This window comes from Montipora foliosa, chromosome 6, assembly GCF_036669935.1.
Source record: "Montipora foliosa isolate CH-2021 chromosome 6, ASM3666993v2, whole genome shotgun sequence".
Classification (NCBI taxonomy): domain Eukaryota; kingdom Metazoa; phylum Cnidaria; class Anthozoa; order Scleractinia; family Acroporidae; genus Montipora; species Montipora foliosa.
In genome coordinates, this window is record NC_090874.1 from 4,244,340 (window position 1) to 4,266,054 (window position 21,715).

General features: G+C 41.2%; 1 protein-coding gene across 3 annotated transcripts; it reads right to left on the reverse strand.

Moving 5' to 3' along the window:
- Positions 1 to 994: 994 nt before the first annotated feature.
- Positions 995 to 21,715, reverse strand: LOC138006382 (trypsin-like). Of its 3 annotated transcripts, XM_068852675.1 has the most exons (9): positions 21,518 to 21,715; positions 18,655 to 18,759; positions 18,024 to 18,134; positions 17,070 to 17,246; positions 15,840 to 15,959; positions 14,900 to 15,070; positions 3,768 to 3,941; positions 2,702 to 3,010; positions 1,191 to 2,146 (listed from the first exon to the last, which is right to left on the reverse strand). In XM_068852675.1, exons 1-9 carry the CDS (start codon positions 21,609 to 21,611, stop codon positions 1,629 to 1,631), a joined length of 1,779 nt encoding a protein of 592 aa, XP_068708776.1. In that variant the 5' UTR covers positions 21,612 to 21,715; the 3' UTR covers positions 1,191 to 1,628. The 3 variants fall into 3 exon arrangements, with proteins under 3 accessions (XP_068708777.1, XP_068708776.1, XP_068708778.1); XM_068852676.1 differs by lacking the exons at positions 14,900 to 15,070; positions 15,840 to 15,959; positions 17,070 to 17,246; ... (1 more) ...; positions 18,655 to 18,759; positions 21,518 to 21,715 and adding exons at positions 8,111 to 8,275; positions 10,314 to 10,404; positions 11,011 to 11,484 and having other exon boundaries at positions 995 to 2,146; XM_068852677.1 differs by lacking the exons at positions 1,191 to 2,146; positions 2,702 to 3,010; positions 3,768 to 3,941; ... (4 more) ...; positions 18,655 to 18,759; positions 21,518 to 21,715 and adding exons at positions 3,961 to 6,249; positions 6,802 to 7,074; positions 8,111 to 8,275; positions 10,314 to 10,404; positions 11,011 to 11,504.

The following is a 21,715-nucleotide window of genomic DNA, read 5'->3' on the forward strand; positions in this document are numbered from 1 at the left end:
AATTCTCCTCTGACAGATCTCCCATTGTGGATGATCTATGGTCAACGCAACATCAGCTGCATCGTCAAAGGTAACGTCAGTTCCTCTCGTTCTTGGTCGTGGCAGATTGGGATCAAGCTCTCTAATGAGGATAAAATACTTTGTGGAGGGTCTGTGATAAATTCCGGTTGGGTACTTACCGCGGCTCACTGTGTGTAGGGGCTCTTTAGAGGCAGTAGCAGGGATAGTAACGGTTGTGTAGTACCTCGCAAAGCAATCAAAGTGGTCTTAGAAGAGTTTGATGTTAGCAACATCGATCGATATGAGACCCATAAGTGTGAATATTAGTACAGCTGATACTGTGAGCCCAGTTTGTCTTCCAACCAACTCAACCAACTTTTCTTCTGGAACCTATTGCTGGGTAACTGGTTTCAGCAAGAACAGGAGAACCAGACGGGACACTAACTTGTTACGTCAAGCCGAAATCCCTTTTTCAATCCCAAGAATATTGCATACAGCAATATTCAATTTATACCATCACACCCCGCCTGCTTTGCGCTGGTTACGAAGACGGTGAGATTGACAGTTGCCAAGGAGACAGTGGGGGACCACTAGTATAGGCCACTTCGGAAAATACCATAATACTCTTTGTTTGTCCCCCAAATTTTGCATAAACATTGTTTCCAGTTTCTCTTGGGACTTACAACGGTCCCCAGAGAAAACAAAAACAATGCTTATGCAAAATTTGGGGGACAAACAAAAAGTATTATGGTATTTTCCGAAGTGGCCTATTCCAGGAAGTCGAAAGTGGAAAATTTATTCAAACTGCTTTTCAACGCAAAAAATCCTATCAAAAATGGCATGTAAAGCATGTTTGCGAAATAAGAAAAAAAAACAGTTTGGCACAGACTCTTTATGGTGGAATTAACAGTACAAAGGAGAGAGGTTTTACGCGACTATGATCGTTCATTTGCTTTTGATCCTCCAGTCTTAGCAGGCTGTAGAAGGCAACCGGCTGGAACAACTTTAAAAATGCTGTTCCAGCAAAGCCTGCATAGCTGGTGGGATGATTTTATCACGGCCTTAATTCAAACACGCGAGAGTTAACGTTGTTTTTTGCCCTCGAGTGGGCCACGAGTGGCACGGTGACGAGTAAAATTCGTCGCTTTGCTGCCGCTTGTACCTGCAGCCAAAACCATCAGTTTATTAGCACGTGTTAAAAGAATTCCCCGAAACTTTCCTGCTTTGCCAGCTTCGCAGGCTAGTTCCAGCACTTTATTAAAACGCTTTTCTACCGAGTGAACACAGGTGTGGTGTGGCCTAACTATTTTTCATTTATTTTTCATTGCACGTGTTCCTACTACAATGGTTTGACTTTTTATCCACGAAAAGAATGAGGTCAGTAGGCAGCCACAAAACCTATAATATATTGCTTTTAAAAAAAGATAACATTACTAAAGGCTCAGCAAGTTTTGTCACATCTATTTTGTACGAATTTTCAGAAAATGTGCAATCCGATCGCGAGAGAAACTATAACGATCTTCTCACTTAAATGGAAGGAACTTTGTAATCCGACATTCAAGCAAAAGATAGTGAAGACGGGTGCCAGGTGGTAAAAAGGAGAAAATTGTTGGGAAGAAAACGTTTACTCATGGTTCCGGATTTGAAGAAATCAAATCTTGGATCCACCCTAAGAAGTCCTTGATATCGGTATATACTCCAGGCTGGCCTGGTTGCGCACATCCAACACCCCAGCTTGTCGCTCCGACAAGGATGTAACTTCCCCCTTCCTTGCACACGAATGGCCCGCCACTGTCACCTTTGCAGCTATCGACCTTTCCTTCTTGATACCCGGCACATATCATTTTATCAGTCACAATATCTCCCGTACGGTTCCAGTACTGTTCTCTGCACGTAGCATGGTCAATAATAGGAACATGGGCAACGCGGAGTTGTTTGGAGACCCCTGCGCCGCTCTGGCTCGTCTTACCCCATCCGGTTACTGAGCAAGTGGTCCCTGGAGGGAAGCTGCTACTGGATGTTGGAAGGCAGACCGGGCTCATAGTCTCGTTGAATCCAGGAAGTGGAGTTGAAAAACGCAGCAAAGCGATATCATTGTTGTATATAGAATGATCGTACGCGTGATGCATACACACCTCAGATATAGCTGTGGGGGAAAGAAAACTTCATCAGTTCGAACAGCAACTTTCCTTAAAATAGGAAAATATTCAGAAACAGCTACCATTAGTTTCCTAGCTTTTAGCTATTATTACAGTATGGGTCATGTCCATTGTATAGTAATTCAAGTTCAGCCCCGGCGATATCGAGGATATCTACTGTTTGCCAAACTGGCGAGATGCTATATCTATGGATCACTGAAGAGACTTTGGAAAAATGCATTGCATTAGGTACCACAAGAATGCCCTCTGAACCCTGCACTTATGTTTTTTTCATGTTCGAAAAGGATGTAGTCTTTTAGTTAGTCTCATGTGAAAGGTGCGAAAAACGGCTTTTCATCGGAGACGCAGGCTTAAGTCGCATATAAACTATAACTCGAAATAAGTAGTAAGAAATAATATATTTAATTTCGGAAATAAGGCGGAAACTTATTTTTTTTTTTTTACTAATAAATTGGTTTGTTAACAAGAGGATTGTATGGCCCTCGGAAAAGGTTATGTCAACGCAAAACAGACTCGAGTAAATATAACACTTTTCGACTTACTTTTTTTAACCTCATGCCCGTCAATATTGTCTACGTCAAATTCTCCAAGAATGACGCGCAAGCCGGGAAATGGCGGTACGCAACCTTGCCTGCTGGGATTGTTGCGGTATATGCAGTGAGCAGCAGTCAACACCCACTCGCGATTGATAAGAGACCCCCCGCAGAAAATGAAGTCGTCATCCTCGGTCTGGAGTCCAACTTGCCACGGCCAGTCTCGATTTGATGCCACTTCGCCTCCCACAATGCGACTTCTCTTTGGTCGACCACAAATCAATGGATGAGAGGTCGTTGGGGCAGCTGAAGTTGTTGCTAAGTAATAAAAAGGAGATGAGTGGGTCTCAATGAACTGACATCGCTAAATAAATATGAAGTAGCACTTAACCCAACGTTTATGTAAATATTCCTTTTATCGCAAATATTTCGGTTTCAGTTTTCCAAGATCACTAAAGCAAAGTAAAAATCTTGAAAAATGAACGGCATGCTCTTTTATTTCAGTGATTTGTGCTAAACGAATGAAATCGAACAACATTTGGAAGAGTGCTGTTTTGACAGGATGTTGCCCTTCTCCCATTCTCGCTCCCAGATCCCATCGTTTCTCTTAGCGGGCGGGACCTTCGCACAAGAAACGAAGAACTCTAGAGACATTGGATTTGCAGCCCCAGATTCTAGGACTTCCGGCCTCATATATGAGTCGTCAATAGTACTAAACATGGCGACGCTCAGAAACATTACATTCGAAGAATCTCTATGTGTAGCATTAAGTCGTCTCCACTTAGAGAGTGTCCTTTCGTGTTAAACAGAAAGAAGGAATATAGTAATATCATAGTTTTAAACAAAGACACTGATCGTTTTACCGATCGGCTTCGGCCGTTATTACTGCCGGTTCAAGATTTTATTGTTCGCAAGCTAACCAATGAAAAAATTTGAACTTTCTATGTCCCCAGAGCCCTTGCTCGTAAAAAAGGCCCCACCGGCTAAGAGTAACGAAAGGGATCTGGGAATGAGGATGCCCCTCTCCTGGGCAATAAGGTAGTTTACCTTACTGCATGGAGTGTGCTAAGTTTACCTCTTGGACAGGTTCGCAAGGAACACCGTCTCGTCTCTTGACCGATCCCTACGCACGTTCTACCGCCATTTTGAGGTTCGGGGTTGTTGCAGTAGCGAGTCCTTTGCGAAAGTCCAATGTCACATGACTTGGAACAGACCGTCCACTTGCTCCAGGCCCCCCACTGACCAGCGACTGGAAAATTTGAAGGAAAAAATACACTTGCTTTGTCATTGAGGTCTGCGTGTCTACTTATACAAACTCAGCACTTACGTTAGCGTAATCTATACATTTGAGAGGAAGATACTAAATTAGTATCGAATGGGAACAGAACAAAAATATATGATGAAAGTAAACTCGAAACTTAATCACTGAGATGGCAATTTCACGAGTCAAACAAAGGGTGTTCTGTTTTGAAACTCCTCGATTTATTCTTATTTCGATTTGAGAATGTTCTAATTTTTATATTTTCGGGAGGTGGCCATAATATGATAGTCTGTTAGGATAAAGCTACCACTATCAAAACATTAACCAGTTGAGTGGATCAAAGAGTTCTCTGAAGTAACATTAATTAAAGAATTAGACTTTTGAGTCTTCATTTCTACGCTTTTTTGCGCCTTTTATAACAAAGGGGACTGTAAAGTTCAGAATTCCAGTCGACAGTTTCATTCTTCACTGCCGTCAATCTCACTGATTTCTGTGACAGTTAATGGACCGTTAGAAAACCTGAAAGGTTTATAGAATCGAAATCAGCCAACCACAACTCTGAATGTGACCCACCAAACCGTTCCGCTACAGTGTTTGACACAGAACTCCAAAAAGCGAAATCGTTGATTTATATTTGAACTCCAGAGCCCGTGTGTTTCTGGAAGGCGCAGTAAAATGTTCGTAGCTTTTAACGCTTGAATACATATTCACTTTATTCTCAAAACTCTTTCGTAGAACTGCGCCTGGGCAACGATACAAAAAAAAAATAAAAATAAATACACTATACTTAAATCACAATTCCAAGTAGTCGCCTCAAAAATTCGTATTGGGCCTTACACAGCGTATTTCATGACGTGATAGCATGAAGTTATAGCGGCCAGGATGGTGTCCTGAAGATAACCCTGTCTGGTTTGCTATAATGTTAACATTGTTTAATAGTGAATTTAAGGTTTTTAAACCTTTGGAAGAACCGTGGACGATAAGTCTTGCACAGCGTTGGATCAGAGAAGATCGTGATCAATCAAAATTGATTAAAAAGATATTAATTAAAGTCAAGTAGACTACTGCACGACGATAAAACAACGCGAAAATGTACTTTTTAACAAATACATTTTCGGGTTGTTTTATCAGTCGTGCAATAGTCTATTTGACTTTGATTAATATTGTAATAATTGAAAGTTTTATATCAATTGTACTTCTGCCACTCAATACAAGTTTTCGTTCATGCAAAGACTATTCAATCACAGAGCAACGTAAACTCGGCTCACAATCAATCAATCAACACGCGCCACACCGTCAATGGTTGGTAAGATATTACGAATTCGACATTGGTGGGTGGGCACTTAACGGAATTATTCAGTTTCAGCTCAACATGCAATCAACTTTTCTTTTGAATTTTTTGTGAAATTTATTCTAGTTCTTACAAAAGTACCAAGCTGTAAAGGTAGCCTTCGCAGGCTCTAAAACCGTCGTCTTTTATTAGGAAAGAAGGCGTGGATTGTTCACACGCGATCTCGCAAGATGCCAGGCTAGAATCCTCATGCGTGATCTCGCGTCTCTCCGAACTCTCACTTTATGAGCTTCATACCATGAGACACCTGCTAGTAACAACTGCTTATCTTTCGCAGCCTGTAGCTGTCCTTGACCTGTGTTTGCTGAAATTTTCAGGGAATTCTACTTAACTCAGCTAGAGGCTACTGAGTCTCTTTCTTTTTAGTATGTAACTGAAATGGCTTTCATCTCAAGGTTGTGGCAACCAGAGGTGTTGTAACTAAGTCGTCACGTTGAATCTTCCATTACTGTCTGGTCATGATGACATCGATCCAGGACCGAAGCTGAATGACGTTGGTGTACACGCCTGGTTTCCCCTGATTGGCGCATCCAAAACCCCAGCTTACTGCTCCAGCCAATACCAACGTTCCATTTTCCCGACAGACAAGAGGACCTCCGCTGTCTCCTTGGCAACTGTCAATCTTTCCCTGATTATAACCTGCGCACAGCATACGTGGCGTGATCTCTCCCTCTATGTAAAGTTCCTTGCATTTTTCTTGATCAATAATCGGGATGCCCGCAACACGCAGCCTACTGGACAAAGGACCGGACTCATGAATTCTTCCCCACCCAGTAACAAAGCATTGTGTTCCAGCTTCGAAATTTTGCCGAGAGCACGGAAGACATATGGGACCTACGGCATCATTAACATCAAAAAAGACACTTGTGTCCAGTTTAAGCAATGCAAGGTCGTAATCCAATGTTCTGTGATTGTAGTTTGGATGCATGCATACCTTTAAAATATCTGTAAAAAAAAATTGGACAAGATAAACTTTCGATGTAATTACAGCTATGGAACGTACTTAAATTGTAATGCTAATTAAAAGCTTTATCGTTTCGTAAAAATAATGAGGGGAAATGTCACGGGGTTTCAAAGCTGCCAGTATGATGTTCCAACTAAGCTATGCAGTCACATCTGTAGTGCACGTGGTGCCGTAGAAGGATGCAACAGGTCTAGCATATTTTTTTAAGAAAGAATGGATATTGCTTTCCTCTCCTCTTGTTTCTCCAGCCTGAGATCAGAGAAATCTCACTCTGTGAAACGCACTTCTAGCTGCCTTTGCGTTGCATTTCCGGATTGACTTTTGGAAAACGTCGTCTTTGCTGGTTAATTAATTAAATGGGCCTTAATTCGCGCGGCGGCCATATTGGCCATCGACAAAACATTTCGTACCCCGAGCCTCGAGTTGAAGTGTTTGGGAACGAGTTTCGGTGAGACAAGACAAGAGTTTTCAATCCCTCGGGACTCAAGATGGCCGCCGTGTGATTAATTAAGGCCCATCAACGCGATACTTACTCTTATACACTTCGTTTCCTTCAACCTTCTTCAAGTCTGACTCGCCTAAAACGGCTGTAAGATTTCCAGAATTAACGTATGAGCAATTGATCCCCGGATTGGCAAACTGAGAGATGCAGTGAGCAGCGGTTAGTACCCATTCGTGATTGAGTAATGAGCCGCCACAGAAGATGCCATTGTTAGAATTCGATTGGAGCCCAACTTGCCACGGCCAATCCTGGATTTTTGTGGACCTGCCACCCACTATGCGGCTCGATAATGACTTTAAGTCGCCTAAGTCAGCCAGTACAAAACAAAAGTAATTTTTATCGTAATAGGCCGAATGCATAAATGGCGGCCGAAAAAATACTCTTTTGTTTTTGTCCTAATTAGCCTCACTAGCCTCGTTTGCATGGACAAAATACAAAGAAAGGTTGCTTGAGATCGAGGCTAGAGAGTCCCATTAGCACATAAACAAAAGAATACATTTTTGGCCGCCATTTATGCATTCGGTCAGTGTGATTTCTTTTATCTGACCTCAAGTAATCGTTATGGTATTTCTCTACACTTACAACACATATGTATTTTGTTTTATTTTGATCCATCGCACAAATTACTTAAAAGTTAACAACACTGCCAACTATTCGACGTCAGAGGCATGGATCTATTCTTTCAATTATAGCACAACTTGCTTTAAGACAATCTACGCTGCAAAGACGAAAGCGAGACCAATGAGATGGTATACTATGCGCATGTCCTAACAGCCAAAAAGCTTGTGTATTGGAACTTTCTTTGTTGCAATCAGGGAAACCTGGGCCCAAGGGGGAATCACACGGAAGTGGACAAAGAATTCACTGGTGGAATCGGAACTGGGAAAAGTTCACAAGATGAACGAAGTGCCCAAGAGTTCTTTTTCCCTTATTGAGCAATATCCTTAAGTCACTTACAATGCACAACAGCAGCTTCTTCCCTGACCGGATAAAAAACTAGGGTTGCCACTTCTACAAAATCAACTACCGGTTATAAATATATGTGTAGCCTACGCAGCAAGTAGCATATTTTGTCGAGGGATTATTTAACACGCAGGAGAAAATCGATTGTTGCGCCGTTGTGTTTTGGCCGGGAGAGAGCGGCTGCGAAACCTATTAGTCACCATGCCCCTCGCGGCCCACTAGCTTCTAAGACAACGATTTGTCATCGATTTACTCGTGCGTGTGTCAATATCCCGCCAGCAACGTAGGTTAAATATGCGAAGAAAGTGAGAGATTAAATTTTGTGTTTTTTTTTGTTTTGTTTTTTTGCAAGCAACTACACGCGTGCTTGTCCTTACCCACAACACAGTCTTTCGTTTCAATGGCAAGTCCCTCGCATGGCCGCCCGCCGCGGTCAGGTGGTGGATTGTTACAGTATCGTACCCTTATCCTTTTTTCTTTCCCACAGCACTTCTTAGTACATTTACTCCAAGAGTTCCAAGATCCCCAGTTGCCATGGATCACTAGAAACGGAGACAAAAAGGTCCGCGTACCTGCTCTCAGTTCAAATCGTTAGCAAACTTAAGCCCTACAAGGTCCATAAAACCGCTTTTTGAAATGAATAGTTATAAATGAAAGAATAATAATAATGAACTTGATTTAAGCGCCACCTGTATTTAGCGTCGGGACACTAATTGGCCGAAACTGAAATCAAATCAAATCAAATTAACTCAAATCAAATTGAGGAGAGGGGAAAACCGAAGTACCCGGTGAAAAACGTCTCGGAGCAGAGTAGAGAACCAACAAACTCAACCCACATATGACGCCAAGTATGGGAATCGAAGCCTGGTCATATTGGCGAGTCCTCTCACCACTGCACCAAACCTGCTCACAAAAGGAACGAAACAATTCTTTCCACCAGGCGTCAGTTGTTAAAAAGGTGGATAACGCTATCCACCGGATAAATCACTATCCAGCAGATAAACATTAGCGAAACCAATTGAGTTATCCAATGGATAGTGATTTATTATATAGATATTGATGAAATACCAGGATTTCTCCTATCACTAAAAAATCATATCTTCACCGCGCGCAGTGAACGTATCATTTTTATCTTTCACATGTGAGGATATAGCTGTCGTCATGGTAACGAACACGATTAGCCAATAAAACGCGAGCTTCCTCTTCATTGTGCTTTAATATAATTCTTCTCTACTACATTAACATTTTTATTGCAAATTTTCATTATCATCATTTGTTTTTCATAACTTTCATATCTTGTTTCATGTTACACAACATGCGTGTTTTAGTGGTTGGTGAACAATTTTTCATCACTTCGAAAATGAATAAAACAAGTTGTTTTAAATCTAGACATTTCATCAATATCTATATAATAAACAGAACATTACATGGCCGCTTGGGGATACGAATTTTATCTTCTCGTGCTGAAACTATCTCTCACTCGTTCGCTTCGCTCACTCGTGAGAGATACTTTCAGCACTCGAAGATAAAATTCGTATCCCCGCGCGGCCATGTAATATCCTCTATTTATCTAGTGGATAGCGCTATCCACCCTTCAAACAACTGGAGCCAGGTGAATAACTATTAAAACAACCAACTGAGTTTTCCTCAAGATCGTGATTTCAATGGATAGCACCGTTAAGAATTGAAATAAACGAGTCCTGCAATTTGAGGTCGCCATTCTCTCTCTATACTTATCACAGCGTTAGACGGGCCTAGCCTGAGTCATGCAAAAGCCGATGCTAAGAATCTCACACCATTGGCGAATCCTCGAGATCCCCTTCCCGCCCAATCTCCGAAAAACTGGGGAGTCTGCTCGCAGGTCAGCTAAAGAAATTCATGGTGCTCGGAAATGCATCAGTGCACTGAAGTCTTGTTCTCTTTGTTGGAGCTGACCACACTGAAGGCTCGATTGATCAGCCGTTTTGTGCGCTCGAGTTCCTCCGTGCACACCACGGCTGGAACACTGGTCCAGCCAATTGTATTTTCCACCAATCAGAAAGTCGCCTGCCCGCCATGTACAAAATCAAGAGAGTATGAAGGTAAGAGAAGTAATCCCTCATATTGGCCCTATTCCCATCGTAATCCTTCTTACGTTATTTTTAGATCTCCTGCGAGATCCGGTATTCCCACGAGGGTTAACTGATAGCCAATCATATGTCCCCATTTTTACCAATGTTGACAGCTGAACGAATTCCCTCGCAATGATTCGCGTCGTTCGCGAAAATGGGGACGTATGATTGGCTATCAGTTAACCCTCGTGGGAATACCGGATCTCGAAAGGAGATCTAAAAATAACTTAAGAGGGATTACGATGGGAATAGGGCCAATAAGAGGGATTACCTCTCTTACCTTCATACTCTCTTGACATAATGCAATTGGCTAAATACAAAATACAATTGCGACGGGTGCTACGTCATGGACAAGGAGGATGTTAACCGCACTCACAAAACGGCTGGAAATCGAGCCTAGCCATACTGTGCTGATTTTATTATCTTGGAGCGTCGACTTCAAAACGAGTCATTGGACATAACTCATTACCGTCGCCTGAAAATTCATCATCATCATCATCATCATCGTGTTCTTCAAACTGAACTGGATCAAAGCCATACTCTTCGCCTGTCCAGATAGTCTGGAAATAAATTTCAATAACTAACACTGAATTAATAAGTAACGGAAAACGAAACAGTGGAATACTAGGGATCAGTATTATTCCTTAGAAAATACCGTCCAACAAGGAACAGTGACTTCGAATGATCGGATTTTTAAGTCTCAAGTATTTACGTTTCGTGTGGTTTGAGTGTCATTTTTATCGTCAACTGGCTTTTTGACGTCTCTTATTGTCAAAATAATAAGGAACAATTCAACTGTGGTTTCGAGTCATGAAATCATGGGTGTGAAACATAAAAAAAATTCATTGCAAGCAATGAGATAACACAGCATGCTAGACACGCGGGGCGCTTAAATATACGTTACTATTTGACCAATGCTACGTTCTGCGACGCACTTTTCTTAGACTTGTTAATGTTGGAAGCAAGGAGTCAAACGTTGCCAATGTAAGGCGAAAAAATTTCCCCTCAAACAAATTGGATCGTATCATAATTTGAGGAGCATTTCGAGCGATGTGAATTCCATTGGCATCATGTGCGATGGGAAATTCTTCTGTTTTCACAAAACAAGAAGATCCCCAATTAATCTCAGCTTAACTTATAAATAGACAAAACAGATTCCAACTTACCCTTCCAGCGTTCGATCCCTCTTGTATGAAAAAAAAGTACAGTAAAGCCGCGACAGTGATTTTGTAACTGAAAGGCATGTTGTCATTGCGACAAGCCGATCAAGACCCCGCACCGCATTCGAACCTCGATGGTTTAAAGGTTGTAAAAAATCCCATGTGGCTGCATTCCAAAGGCCGTGTAGATCCGGTTGTGGAATGACAAAGTGCTGACAGGAGGAAACCGAGACGTTGCTTTTAAAGAACTTTCAAAAAAACTCGGAAAATGCCAGACGGAATGCCCGCGTCTCCCGACGGTCAAAAAATGCCAAGTCTCATCAGTTTTATGGAAATTTCATGACGATTTTCCTATGTTCAAGGTAATGTCACGCGTGGTTCAAATTGTTAGGTGCTGAATTGTTCTGGCGATTTTCGCTTTGTCGCCGTGTGGGTCTTGTCAATACAAGCAACACAGACCACATCATATAGCCCGACAGAGCTCAGTCTTCTCAGCAAGACCTCACAGCATCGAGCGAAAAACTGAAAAAAAAACGGATCTTGCTGAGAGAAGAAGGGTACCCAGAACAAAAAACATAAAAAAGACCGACGTAAAGCAGAGTAAACTAAGGCTTTGCAACGTTCAAAAACTGGAAGTTGATTTCAAGCACGAAGGTGGGAAGATTTTGACAAAAAAAAGTTGCGCCATGTGCAGACAACCCAACGGAAAGTGAGAAAAAAGAAGAAGTAAAATAATATCAAGGAATTTTGTCCCGGAGAGGAGAGTTTTGCGTTCCAGTACAATGTGACATTTTGCGTTTGGAGTATCTAAGCACACAAATAAAAATAAGACTAAATACCGTCAGAGAGAGCTGTCTTTGAAATAGTTGTAAAGTGAAAAAGAATCAGCGTATTTCAGTCAACTGCAGAAAGAGAGTAATATTTGTAACTTATACTAAAATATCTCTTAAGATCGCCTGCTGATCAGGCCTGCCGAAGTTTTTTTTAATCATGCAGGAAGAACTTTCGACTGCCATGTTTCTGGGCACCAAGCCAGTCGGCATTTCCCATGAAAATAGCCAGACATTATGCACACTTTCTTCAAAAAAGCTACGAGGAAAAAGCCCTACCAAAAACAACACCAGGTTTATAAAACCTCCCATTTTTATTTTCACCACACTACGTAACGGTTGGGAAACTTGAGGTGAAAGAAGTGGACCAGAAGTGGAGAAGCTGAGGCCTAGGGCCAAAAGAAGAGCTAAATGAAGTTTACAAAGAATTACCGCCGACCGATTGACTCAGTTGGTTGACAATCGGACCACCCTGAAAGGGTTGCAGGTTAGAACCCAGGCCGGACCAACACATAACTTACGTTGTTAAAACTTAGATCAAACTGACATCCGTAAATTATTGTAATACTACAAGGCTTTTGCTCGTAGGCCCCCGGTTTCAGAACTTTTGTTGTAAATTTCGAATTTTGTGCCGACTGGATTTTTAAGAACCCACGCCCCTTACACAGAACAGGACACGGAAATCCCCGTTTTGTTGTTTGAACTTATGCTCGGTTGTGCGACCCTCGCCACACGTGTGGAGGAAATCAAATAAATTTAGCAACACGTTTGAACTCCAAGTAAACATTGCTCATTAGCTGCTGTCTTGAAGCTAAACTCTGGCGAAGGCACAGTATGGGCGCCTTTTTTCCTCTTGAACTTATAAGGAATAGGTTTTGAATTAAAACACATGTAGCCCGAATTCTGAGCTTGTTTTCTCTTTGACAAGATGTTAATGACCAGTTTATAGAATGAGTGGATTGTAAGTTTACAGAGGGCATTTTGGTTTCAAGGAGTTTTCAACTGACTTTTACGATAGACATCCAACCAATTGAAAGAAACCAGGGAATAAAGAGAGATGAGGTGGGCGTGGAGTAGAATTATTTCCCAGTTAAATTTCCCTTCTTTTTGTATCCACTGGTCTATTAATTGATATGTCTAAAAACAATTAAACTGCTTACAGTCGTCTTCATACAAGTATATTTCATATTTAAGAATACTATATTAAAGAGACCCAACACTAAATCCTAGCAAGAAATTCTTCAGATCCTAGCAGTATGGCAACCTCGTTCCCAGGGTCTCTCTTTTCTGCCTCCTTTATCGTTGACGAGGAGACCCTGGGAAAGAGCCTGGCATTATGGCGGGACAATGGCCAGGTCCCCACGTCTCTCATATTAGGGAGCTTAAGATCTACGACGGCGACGTTGACGAAAACGTCACCTCAAAATAGAACTTTGCTCTAGTAAAAGTCTTTCGCGATTATTCCATCTCGTTCACTTCTTCCAATTTGGGCGAAGTATCCTAAAAATAAATTGGTACGAGCGGTTTCAGACTGAAAATAGAGAATGAAAGATTCTCTGTTGCATGCTAACGTTGTCGTTAAAACCTAAAATTTAGTGATTTCACGTCGTCGTCACGCAGAGAACCGCAAAAATATGAGCTAAAATCCGTGCCGCACGTGCAGCACGATTATTTATGCTCTTTTAACCAATGATATCATTGTTTTCTGGCGTTTTCGACGACGTCGTCATCGTAGATCTTAAGCTCCCTATTGCTCAGTGCATGAGAAGCCGAACTAGTAATCGGAAGGTCGTAGTATTCCCGAGTCACCATTGATAAGAAAGTCTCTTCATTTCATTCACCGGGTTTGAAATATAACATAGACCATATCTTTTTTAGTACAATCACGAAAACGACCCAGTACTTTTACATTCCCACCATAGCACCATCGTCGCCACAACAACGACTTTGAGCATAGTTACGCGTCAACGGATTAGGCCAAGCTGTTGGTCAACTATGGGCTGAACACTCACCGGTCCGAACGTTCTCACGTCAACTGTATGATATTTGCAGAACATTGCAACGCCATCTTTATATCGAAGCCGGATACTCTTCATTCAGCCATGTCTTCGATTTAGAACCAACGGAAAACGTCGGGTTATCGCGAAACAAAGAAAGGCATTCTCAATAGAAACGATGTTTTATGGTGTACCAAACACTTGTAAAAGTGGCCTCTATTTCGATCTCAAGTGAAAGACCTGCCATTTTAGAAGTACACGGGGTAGTGAAATGAGAGGAGAGGGCAGATCCAAGACGGTGGAAGAGCCCATTATTTATCGCTTCTTCAACAAAATACGCCTGCTCTATCGGCCAAATGCGATACTGTTTTGGATTAGGAAAATTTGGTTTTATCAAAAGTGTCGATAAAGGTCGAACTAGGTACACTCGATCCATCCTCACGAAATCAATAAACGCCTCTCATTCCATTAATTTATTCACAAATTCATGTCACCATATTTCCACCATTAGCAAAGCTCCTCCACACCCGCATAAAAGCCCACAACACCCAAAATTCCACTATTCGCTCTGACGAAGGGCTGACGCTCGAAACGTCAACTTTCCAAATCGTTCATGGTGGTAATTCGATCTTTATCAACACGTTTGATAAAACCAAATTTTCCTGTTTCACTCCTCCCACCGACGCAGCACCACAGTTTCTTTAGAAACTAGAAATTTGTTTACTGTTTTGCATTAGCCCAGTGTTAAGTTATCCCTGGAATACTAGTAATTAGTATAAATTATATAGGTGATTACTGAAAATGCTCCGTGCTGATTGATTGCCCTTGAGGTAATTATTACGCGATATTAAACTAAAAGTTTTTTTTTTTTCAAAATGGCCGAAAGCCTTTTGTCGAGGTGACAAACGAAGAAATTAATTGCTTTAAAGAACTAGTTTATACTGAAACAATTATTCACCTCAGGCTCGGTGAATAAAAACCTAGATTTCGTGTCGGTTTTTATCCACCAATATTCACCTCGCCTTCGGAAAATAATTGTTAAATGTCCCTGATGTATTATAATGTTACCTGGGCACTGCCTCATGTTACAGCTTTGTATCTGCTCTTTGGGCCCTGGACAGGTACGGCCACCATGCTTTGGGGCTGGGTTGGAACATGTTCTGGTCCTTTTCCGGATTCCACCACCGCAGCTCCTTGTACAAACGGACCAATTGTCCCACGCTCCCCAGCTGCCATCAACTATCAAAAAAGCAATTCCAGACTTAACTGAGTTCTCTCTATTTCAAAGACAGCTGGTATACAACAGTAGAATCGCAAATGTACGACTTTGCAAAAGAAAGGACAAATCTCGTAGTCTAGACTTTCCTGGAACGCTATACAAGACTGGCTGATCAAGAGTGCACCGCTTCTGCAGCTGGCTATCTGTACCGTAAAAATTAGGCGACGTTTGTAATGCGCATTTTTCTCCAGTATGATAGTATTTAAACTATCGTAAACTAGAGAGCCTTTCGAAGAGTGTAGAGAGGGGTGAGAGGCGGTCAATTCAAAGCTGAGTGGATTGATAGAAACAAAGGGAAATCAATATAAGGGTTTACTTCTGAAAGCGATGAGCATTGCTAAGCAAGCGACTTTTTTTGAGCCACGGACGGCCACATACCGGAAGCGAACATTTCGCACGCCAGGTCAGTAGTCTCTAAAAGTGAAACGATACTTAACATCACTGAGGTAGTGTCAAGACAACAACCTCGTTCCCAGGGATTTTCTCCGCCGATTTCCTTAAGGAAAAAGCCCTGGGAACGAGGTTGTCAAGACAAGTTAGAAAGGAAAACATCTCACTTCCGGTGCGCCATCCGCGGCTCTAAGTCGTCGCGTTTTGCTTTCACAGTTTTATTTCGTCATCGTTAGGTGTGGATTTTTAAAAACAATACATTGGGTTCTGTCGTAGTTTCGTCAGCCCGGTTAAAAAAATCGTTAGTCGAGAGCTTAGAAAACCTTTTTCGGAAATTACCTTTCTTAACGCAGACTCCGCAGCTCTTCCTGCAACTTGTTCTCATGTAAGCAGGGTTTCTCGAACACTCTCCAATTTTAGCCCATTGTGGGCACTGGATGATGTTATTGTCCTTACAAACTGTATTGCAAAGAAAAAAGGAATTTTATCTGTACACGGATATATTGGTTCGTATGTTCAAATGTGTTTCCGTAGAGAGAATTAACATCGCGTCGACGTAAAACGGGAAACGGTGGGCTTCTGCTTGTCGTCTCTCTCTTTTAAAGTTCTACTTCTACTATAACGAAAAGATCACTTCATTTTTCTCTTCAGATTTTAAAAGTGCGTTTCCTTAATAACTGACTAACCAAACTTTTGATCTTTGATTTTTATCGAAAGGTAAGGGTAAGTTTTTGATTTAACGGCCCGCCATTACTCACGTTCAAAATTGACCGCTTGGACCTCAGGGGGTTGGATCTAGGGAAAAGTGACGTCATTTACTCACTCGCTTAAAATTTCCGCGTGTAAGAGCACCTTCTTATTCATGCAAAAAGAAGAGTTTAAAAGTTTGAAAGCCCAGAACTCTCGTTCTGCATATTAATTCAGCCGCGTACACACGCATGGCATTTTTAAACTAGTGGGTCTTGACGTCAATTTCTCCTCGATCCAGCTCTCTCGCAAGATTTAAACGGTAACGATGACGGACCATTAAATAGGAAAATTCCAGTTAAAATAAACAGGTGTCTTCTTTAAATCGAGGTTTAAAACTTGGGTCACTTAGTGTTTAGTTAAAATCAATTTGAAATCCAAAGAAAAAGAACAGTTGATTTTTTGGTCATAGTAACACTTTATACCTGTAGCTAACAGACAAGAAATGAACTTATATCCAAATAGCGGTTTCTTCCCTTTTTAGTTTTGGAAAAAGGCAACATGTCTTGCAAACTTAAAAGTGTTGTCCTAGGTTTTTAAAATCATTGCTCCGTTGCTGTTTTCGCACTCATTTGATAACGTTATAATGTCGCAATCATATAGAAATACTTAGAACAAAACATTTTATTCCCAAAGGGTTCTAATTGGGTCCAACATTGAGTTAAACTTAGTCGATTTGGCCTATTCTCAGTCTCCTATTGTTACAAACGAGATCATAACTGGTTTTAACAAGTTTAACTTATCCAATAAAAGAACAGGAACAAGGATAAGACTGGCGAATTGCTCTCCTACTTAATCGATCATATATAATGTCAATATTACCTGGGCACGGTCGGCTGTTGCATGTTACAGTCTGCTCGTTAGGTCCTTGGCAGGTACGGTCACCATTTTGAGGGGCTGGGTTTGAACAATTTCGGGTCCTTTTTCTACTACCACCTCCACAAGTCCTGGAACAAACGGACCACTTGGTCCAAGAGCTCCATCCCGGAGTCTGGACGCCTGGCAAAGACAGGAAACAGCCCGTGTAAGATGGTGTTTTCAGTCAAATTGGATTATATTACCACTTAGGTTTTTGAAGTGGTTCATATTTTCTTGAGAATAAAGCTACTCGTTGCTGGTAAGGAAGGATGTTCTATTGATTCTTTTGTAATTTTACAGGCATTTTTCTTTTAATGGCTACAAATGTAGCAAATTCGAACCCTTTTAGCAACATTGTTCTGTATACATGTGTCTGTACTGTATGCTGATTTGTGCATCCGAATTTCCAGTTTTTATTCTATTTGATGAAACAAGAACCTTCTGTAAAATTTTAACCCTATAATTCTTACTGAAAGAGGTTATAAATGGAAAATTTAGTCTAAAAGGCCCTTCAAATCTTGGCGAGTGTCAACGACTATAATTACTCGGGCTTCCAAGTGGAAACACCCGAGCGAACATGTATGAGTGAACATAATGACAATCATTGCGATCACTCAGACCTAAATAATAAATAACAATCTAGCCCGACTTCACGCAGAATTACTTCCAAAGGGAAATCTGTGAAAGCGAATTTCAAAGGGCGCATGCTCAATTTGTGCGAAAGATTGTGTTGCCATCTTGACTGACTTTCAAGGCATACATGAGGAAGAAGCTTTAGGCTGTAAAATTAAACATGGCGGCTCTATGAACTGTCGCTAATAAGCACTTAAACTCGCGCTTTGGAAGAACTCGCGAGCACTGCGACTGCTACTGAAACAACCTGTTCTGAAAAAAAAGCCAGAGCCGCGAAAATCTTACCGCTGCACAACCCACAACTTTTCTTGCAGTTACTTTTCATATATGTTGGATTTCTGCTACATTCTCCTTGCCTCGCCCAACCATTACATTCGAAGCGTGAGTCTTGACAACCTGAATTTATCAGACAAAAATTAAGAATGATATGCACAACTTAACGGTTTTAAGATCTTAGCTCCAACGATATTCGAAAACGAATTACCCAAGTTATCAGGATATGAAGCTCATACACGTGACGATTTATTGGTGATTTGATAGGCTGTTAGGTCCTGAATTATTAATGAGGTTTTTTTTTAACTGAGATAGCTTCAATGTCGTAAATTACCAACCAGTTTTTTATGCATAATGGTTTCAAATATGCTCCATTTCGACAACTGAGATATTAGCAGTATGGTGAAACAAACTTTGTTTGATGGCCTCGTTCCCACGGCGGTCCTATAACTCAATGATGAAGCGTCTGAACCACTAATCGGAAGCTCGTAGGTTCGACTCCTCCAAAGACGCATTCGGACTTTTTACGAGTATCCCCGATTCAGCATCGGAAAATACATCTCTTATATCACTCAAATTGCTTTAAAGTAAAGGAGAGTTGAAGAAAAATACAAACATCTTCACCTAAACGAAATTAACTTACAAAGACCGCAGCTTTTCGGACAGTTTGGTTTCATGTACGTGGGGTTTCTCGTACACTGTCCCATCCTTGCCCACTGAAAACAGTTCCAGTTTTTGTCGACACACCCTGTACAAATATAAAACGCATTGCATGAAGGAGTTGGGGTTCATAGGATCACATGGCTTGAGTTGAGGTCGAAGTCTCATTATAAAATACCTTAAAATGATATTTCTAGTTTGAAACTAAATCGGGAAGAAGCCGGAATAGTTAAGAGAGAAAAGTAGATAACAAAAATGCTGCCATAAATTTGCCCATGTTAGTGTCCACTGTTTGTGAAAGGGCTTGATCGAAGTCAGTATAATGCAAATACCACATAGATGAGGTAGTCAAGGGATTAATTAGTTTCCAACGCATTTGCAGTAATGCGTCGATGATTCTCAGATTTATTGGACACTTAAGGAGGGGAACATTGGGGTGCATTAGAAACCGCAAAACCGAAGAGAAAATCATCCAAAACCGCAAAACCGCAAAAAAATTCGGCCAAAACCGAAAAGCGCATACAAAACCGTCAGAAAACCGATACAATGGTGACAAGTGGGGCATACAGAGCAAACTACACTAACACTTTATTTAATCAAAGTATTTTTGGATGTCATGGACTTCTCTAAAGTATTCATATCTTTTAGTATCTGCTAAAATCATAGGTTTTATTTCTGCCGCTCTCTCGAGCCCGGACTTTGTGGGCTCATTTTCCGTGAAGCCAAGCTAACTTAGGAGAATTTGCAAACAAGTACTCTCTAGAATTGCAATTTTGCAATTGCAAAAAGCTATATCTTCGGAAACTTCAATCGAAAATCTCTAATTGAACATTTCTATTTGATAACTAAGACAGGTCAGTTTGGAGATTCGAATGGAATGTTTAATCTTGGTCTAAAACATGCGATTGGTGACTGAGGAAGCTAACTGGTACAATTTGTTCCTTGTTTTACATGACAGCAGGAACTTGCTCAAAGGTTAAATGTGGTAATAAACAGATACTTAAAACAGCAGTCGAATTTTGAAGCTCACCGCCCCCCGCCCCCCCCCCCCCCCCCCCCCCCCAAGTAGTATTATCGTCTAATACTTTCACCTGCGAGAAGAAATATAAAAGTGTAAATATACACTTTTATATTTCTTCGCGCGCAACCCTTGCATTTTGCCCAAACACCCTAAGTGAGACCAAAATCCGAAATTTACACCTCCAGGCGAGACGACGAGCATCCCTCCCCTTTTTATATGGGACCCTAAAAAGCAAATCGGATAACGAAACCGAAAAACCGCTCATATTTTCTATAAAAACCGAAAACTAAATGCTAAAAAACGAAAGATCCGCAAATCGCAATGAACACCAAAGCCGAAAAACCGAAGTCTTTTGGCACAAAAACCGAAAAACCAATCTAAAAAAATAGCCAAAACCGCAAAACCGTAAATCCCAATGTCCCCTCCTTAAGCGGTCAAATTATTCAATAAAGCATCGATTTTTCGTGCCGTGTTGGACATCCAGCGATTGTTAACGCTTAATAATTAGTATCCACTCTGAGAGGATGGTCCAGCAAGAGAGGTTAACAAGTCAAAATTGTTGGCGTAGTGTTATCCATCAAGAGATCGAAGCAAAATGCTTCACTTTCGCCTACATGAGTTAGGCTAAGACGTCGAACGCGCAGAAATAAGTAGTCGGCCTGGAGAATCGTTTAGCAATTCTAGAAGTCTGACAACGACGCTCTTGCCGATATACTTCACTTCTGCCCACATATTTTTCTGGACAGAATCACAGAAATGGAAAAGGAAATCTGCGAGAAGACCAAAGGGAAAGTTGGTCTTAATTTTCGGTTTTTGATTTGCTTTGTTAAAGATTTTGGTCAGACATATGCTTTGGCCCTTAAACTTATCAATGCTGTAAAAATATGGAGAATCGATTAGCAAGTTGATCCTGATCGTTGAGAATTTGTCGGTCTGGAATTCCGGTTGGATCATGTTCTAGCAAAGGAATAGAAATATCGCAATGCTAGTGCTCTCACTGCGACCTCTCTCGTAAGCGACCAGCTCTAATTGCGCACCATTTCCCTGTTTTGAATGTCAAAAACTCTCTAATTGGAAGCTCTGGCAAATGGACTTTCCCATTGTCTTTAAGCTCTCGTAAGCAACCACTCAGAGTCTCATCTAATGCCGGAGAATTAAGTCCCCGCTATCTTTTGTACCGTCAATAAGAATTTACAAACCCTAGAGACTTTTGCTGAAAGCTCTAGTAAGCGACTATCCTCTACTGTTTATAATTTTGGTCGCCTACGAGAGCCCATTCTCGTAAAAGACCAGATCTAGTAGTGACCACTTTTTCGAGTTCCTTGGGTGGTCGCTTACTAGAGCTTCGACTGTATTCAAAAATTAATTCTCTTTAATTAATTACTTGTGATGGATGAAGATTGGCAATGAATCACTTTCCAATCTCGTTGTCGCACGAGTAAGAGCGCGTCAACTTCTTTGACCTTGAATAACAGAATACCGGGCCGTCTGCTGATTTCTGATTTCAGTGATTTGCATACAAATATGCTTCGGTCTCAAAAGAATGGAAGCCATTATAGAATACTAGCCATAAGTGTATTAGAGTAACAGTACACGTTATTTCTTATGCAAGTATACCTCCTCCAGAAGACAATAGTCGCCGGGTATTTTGATCACTTCCTTGCCCGCATTGTCAAGTGTCTCTGCTTTTATAGAGACAAGCAGTGAATTTACGCGAAATCAAAGCCCTCAAATGCTTGCTAAAATCCCAATGTTGGTAGCCGTCCGTCCCTTACACTCGAGCTCCCAAGTTAAATCGTTAAACAAATAGCTTGTTGCCACTTACTTGTATATAGGTGTTGACTTGAAGACGGTCTCGCTCGCAATTGCAAACCAAAAATTGACAGCACTAAAAAACTGCAGTAAGCAGAGAGCTTCATTATTTGTAATCGTCTTGGATCAAATAAGCACTTGATAGATTTCGTGCAAAATGATGCTTATGGTGACCCGTGAAGGCTGTATGTTTGTTTTATGTCTTCCTTTT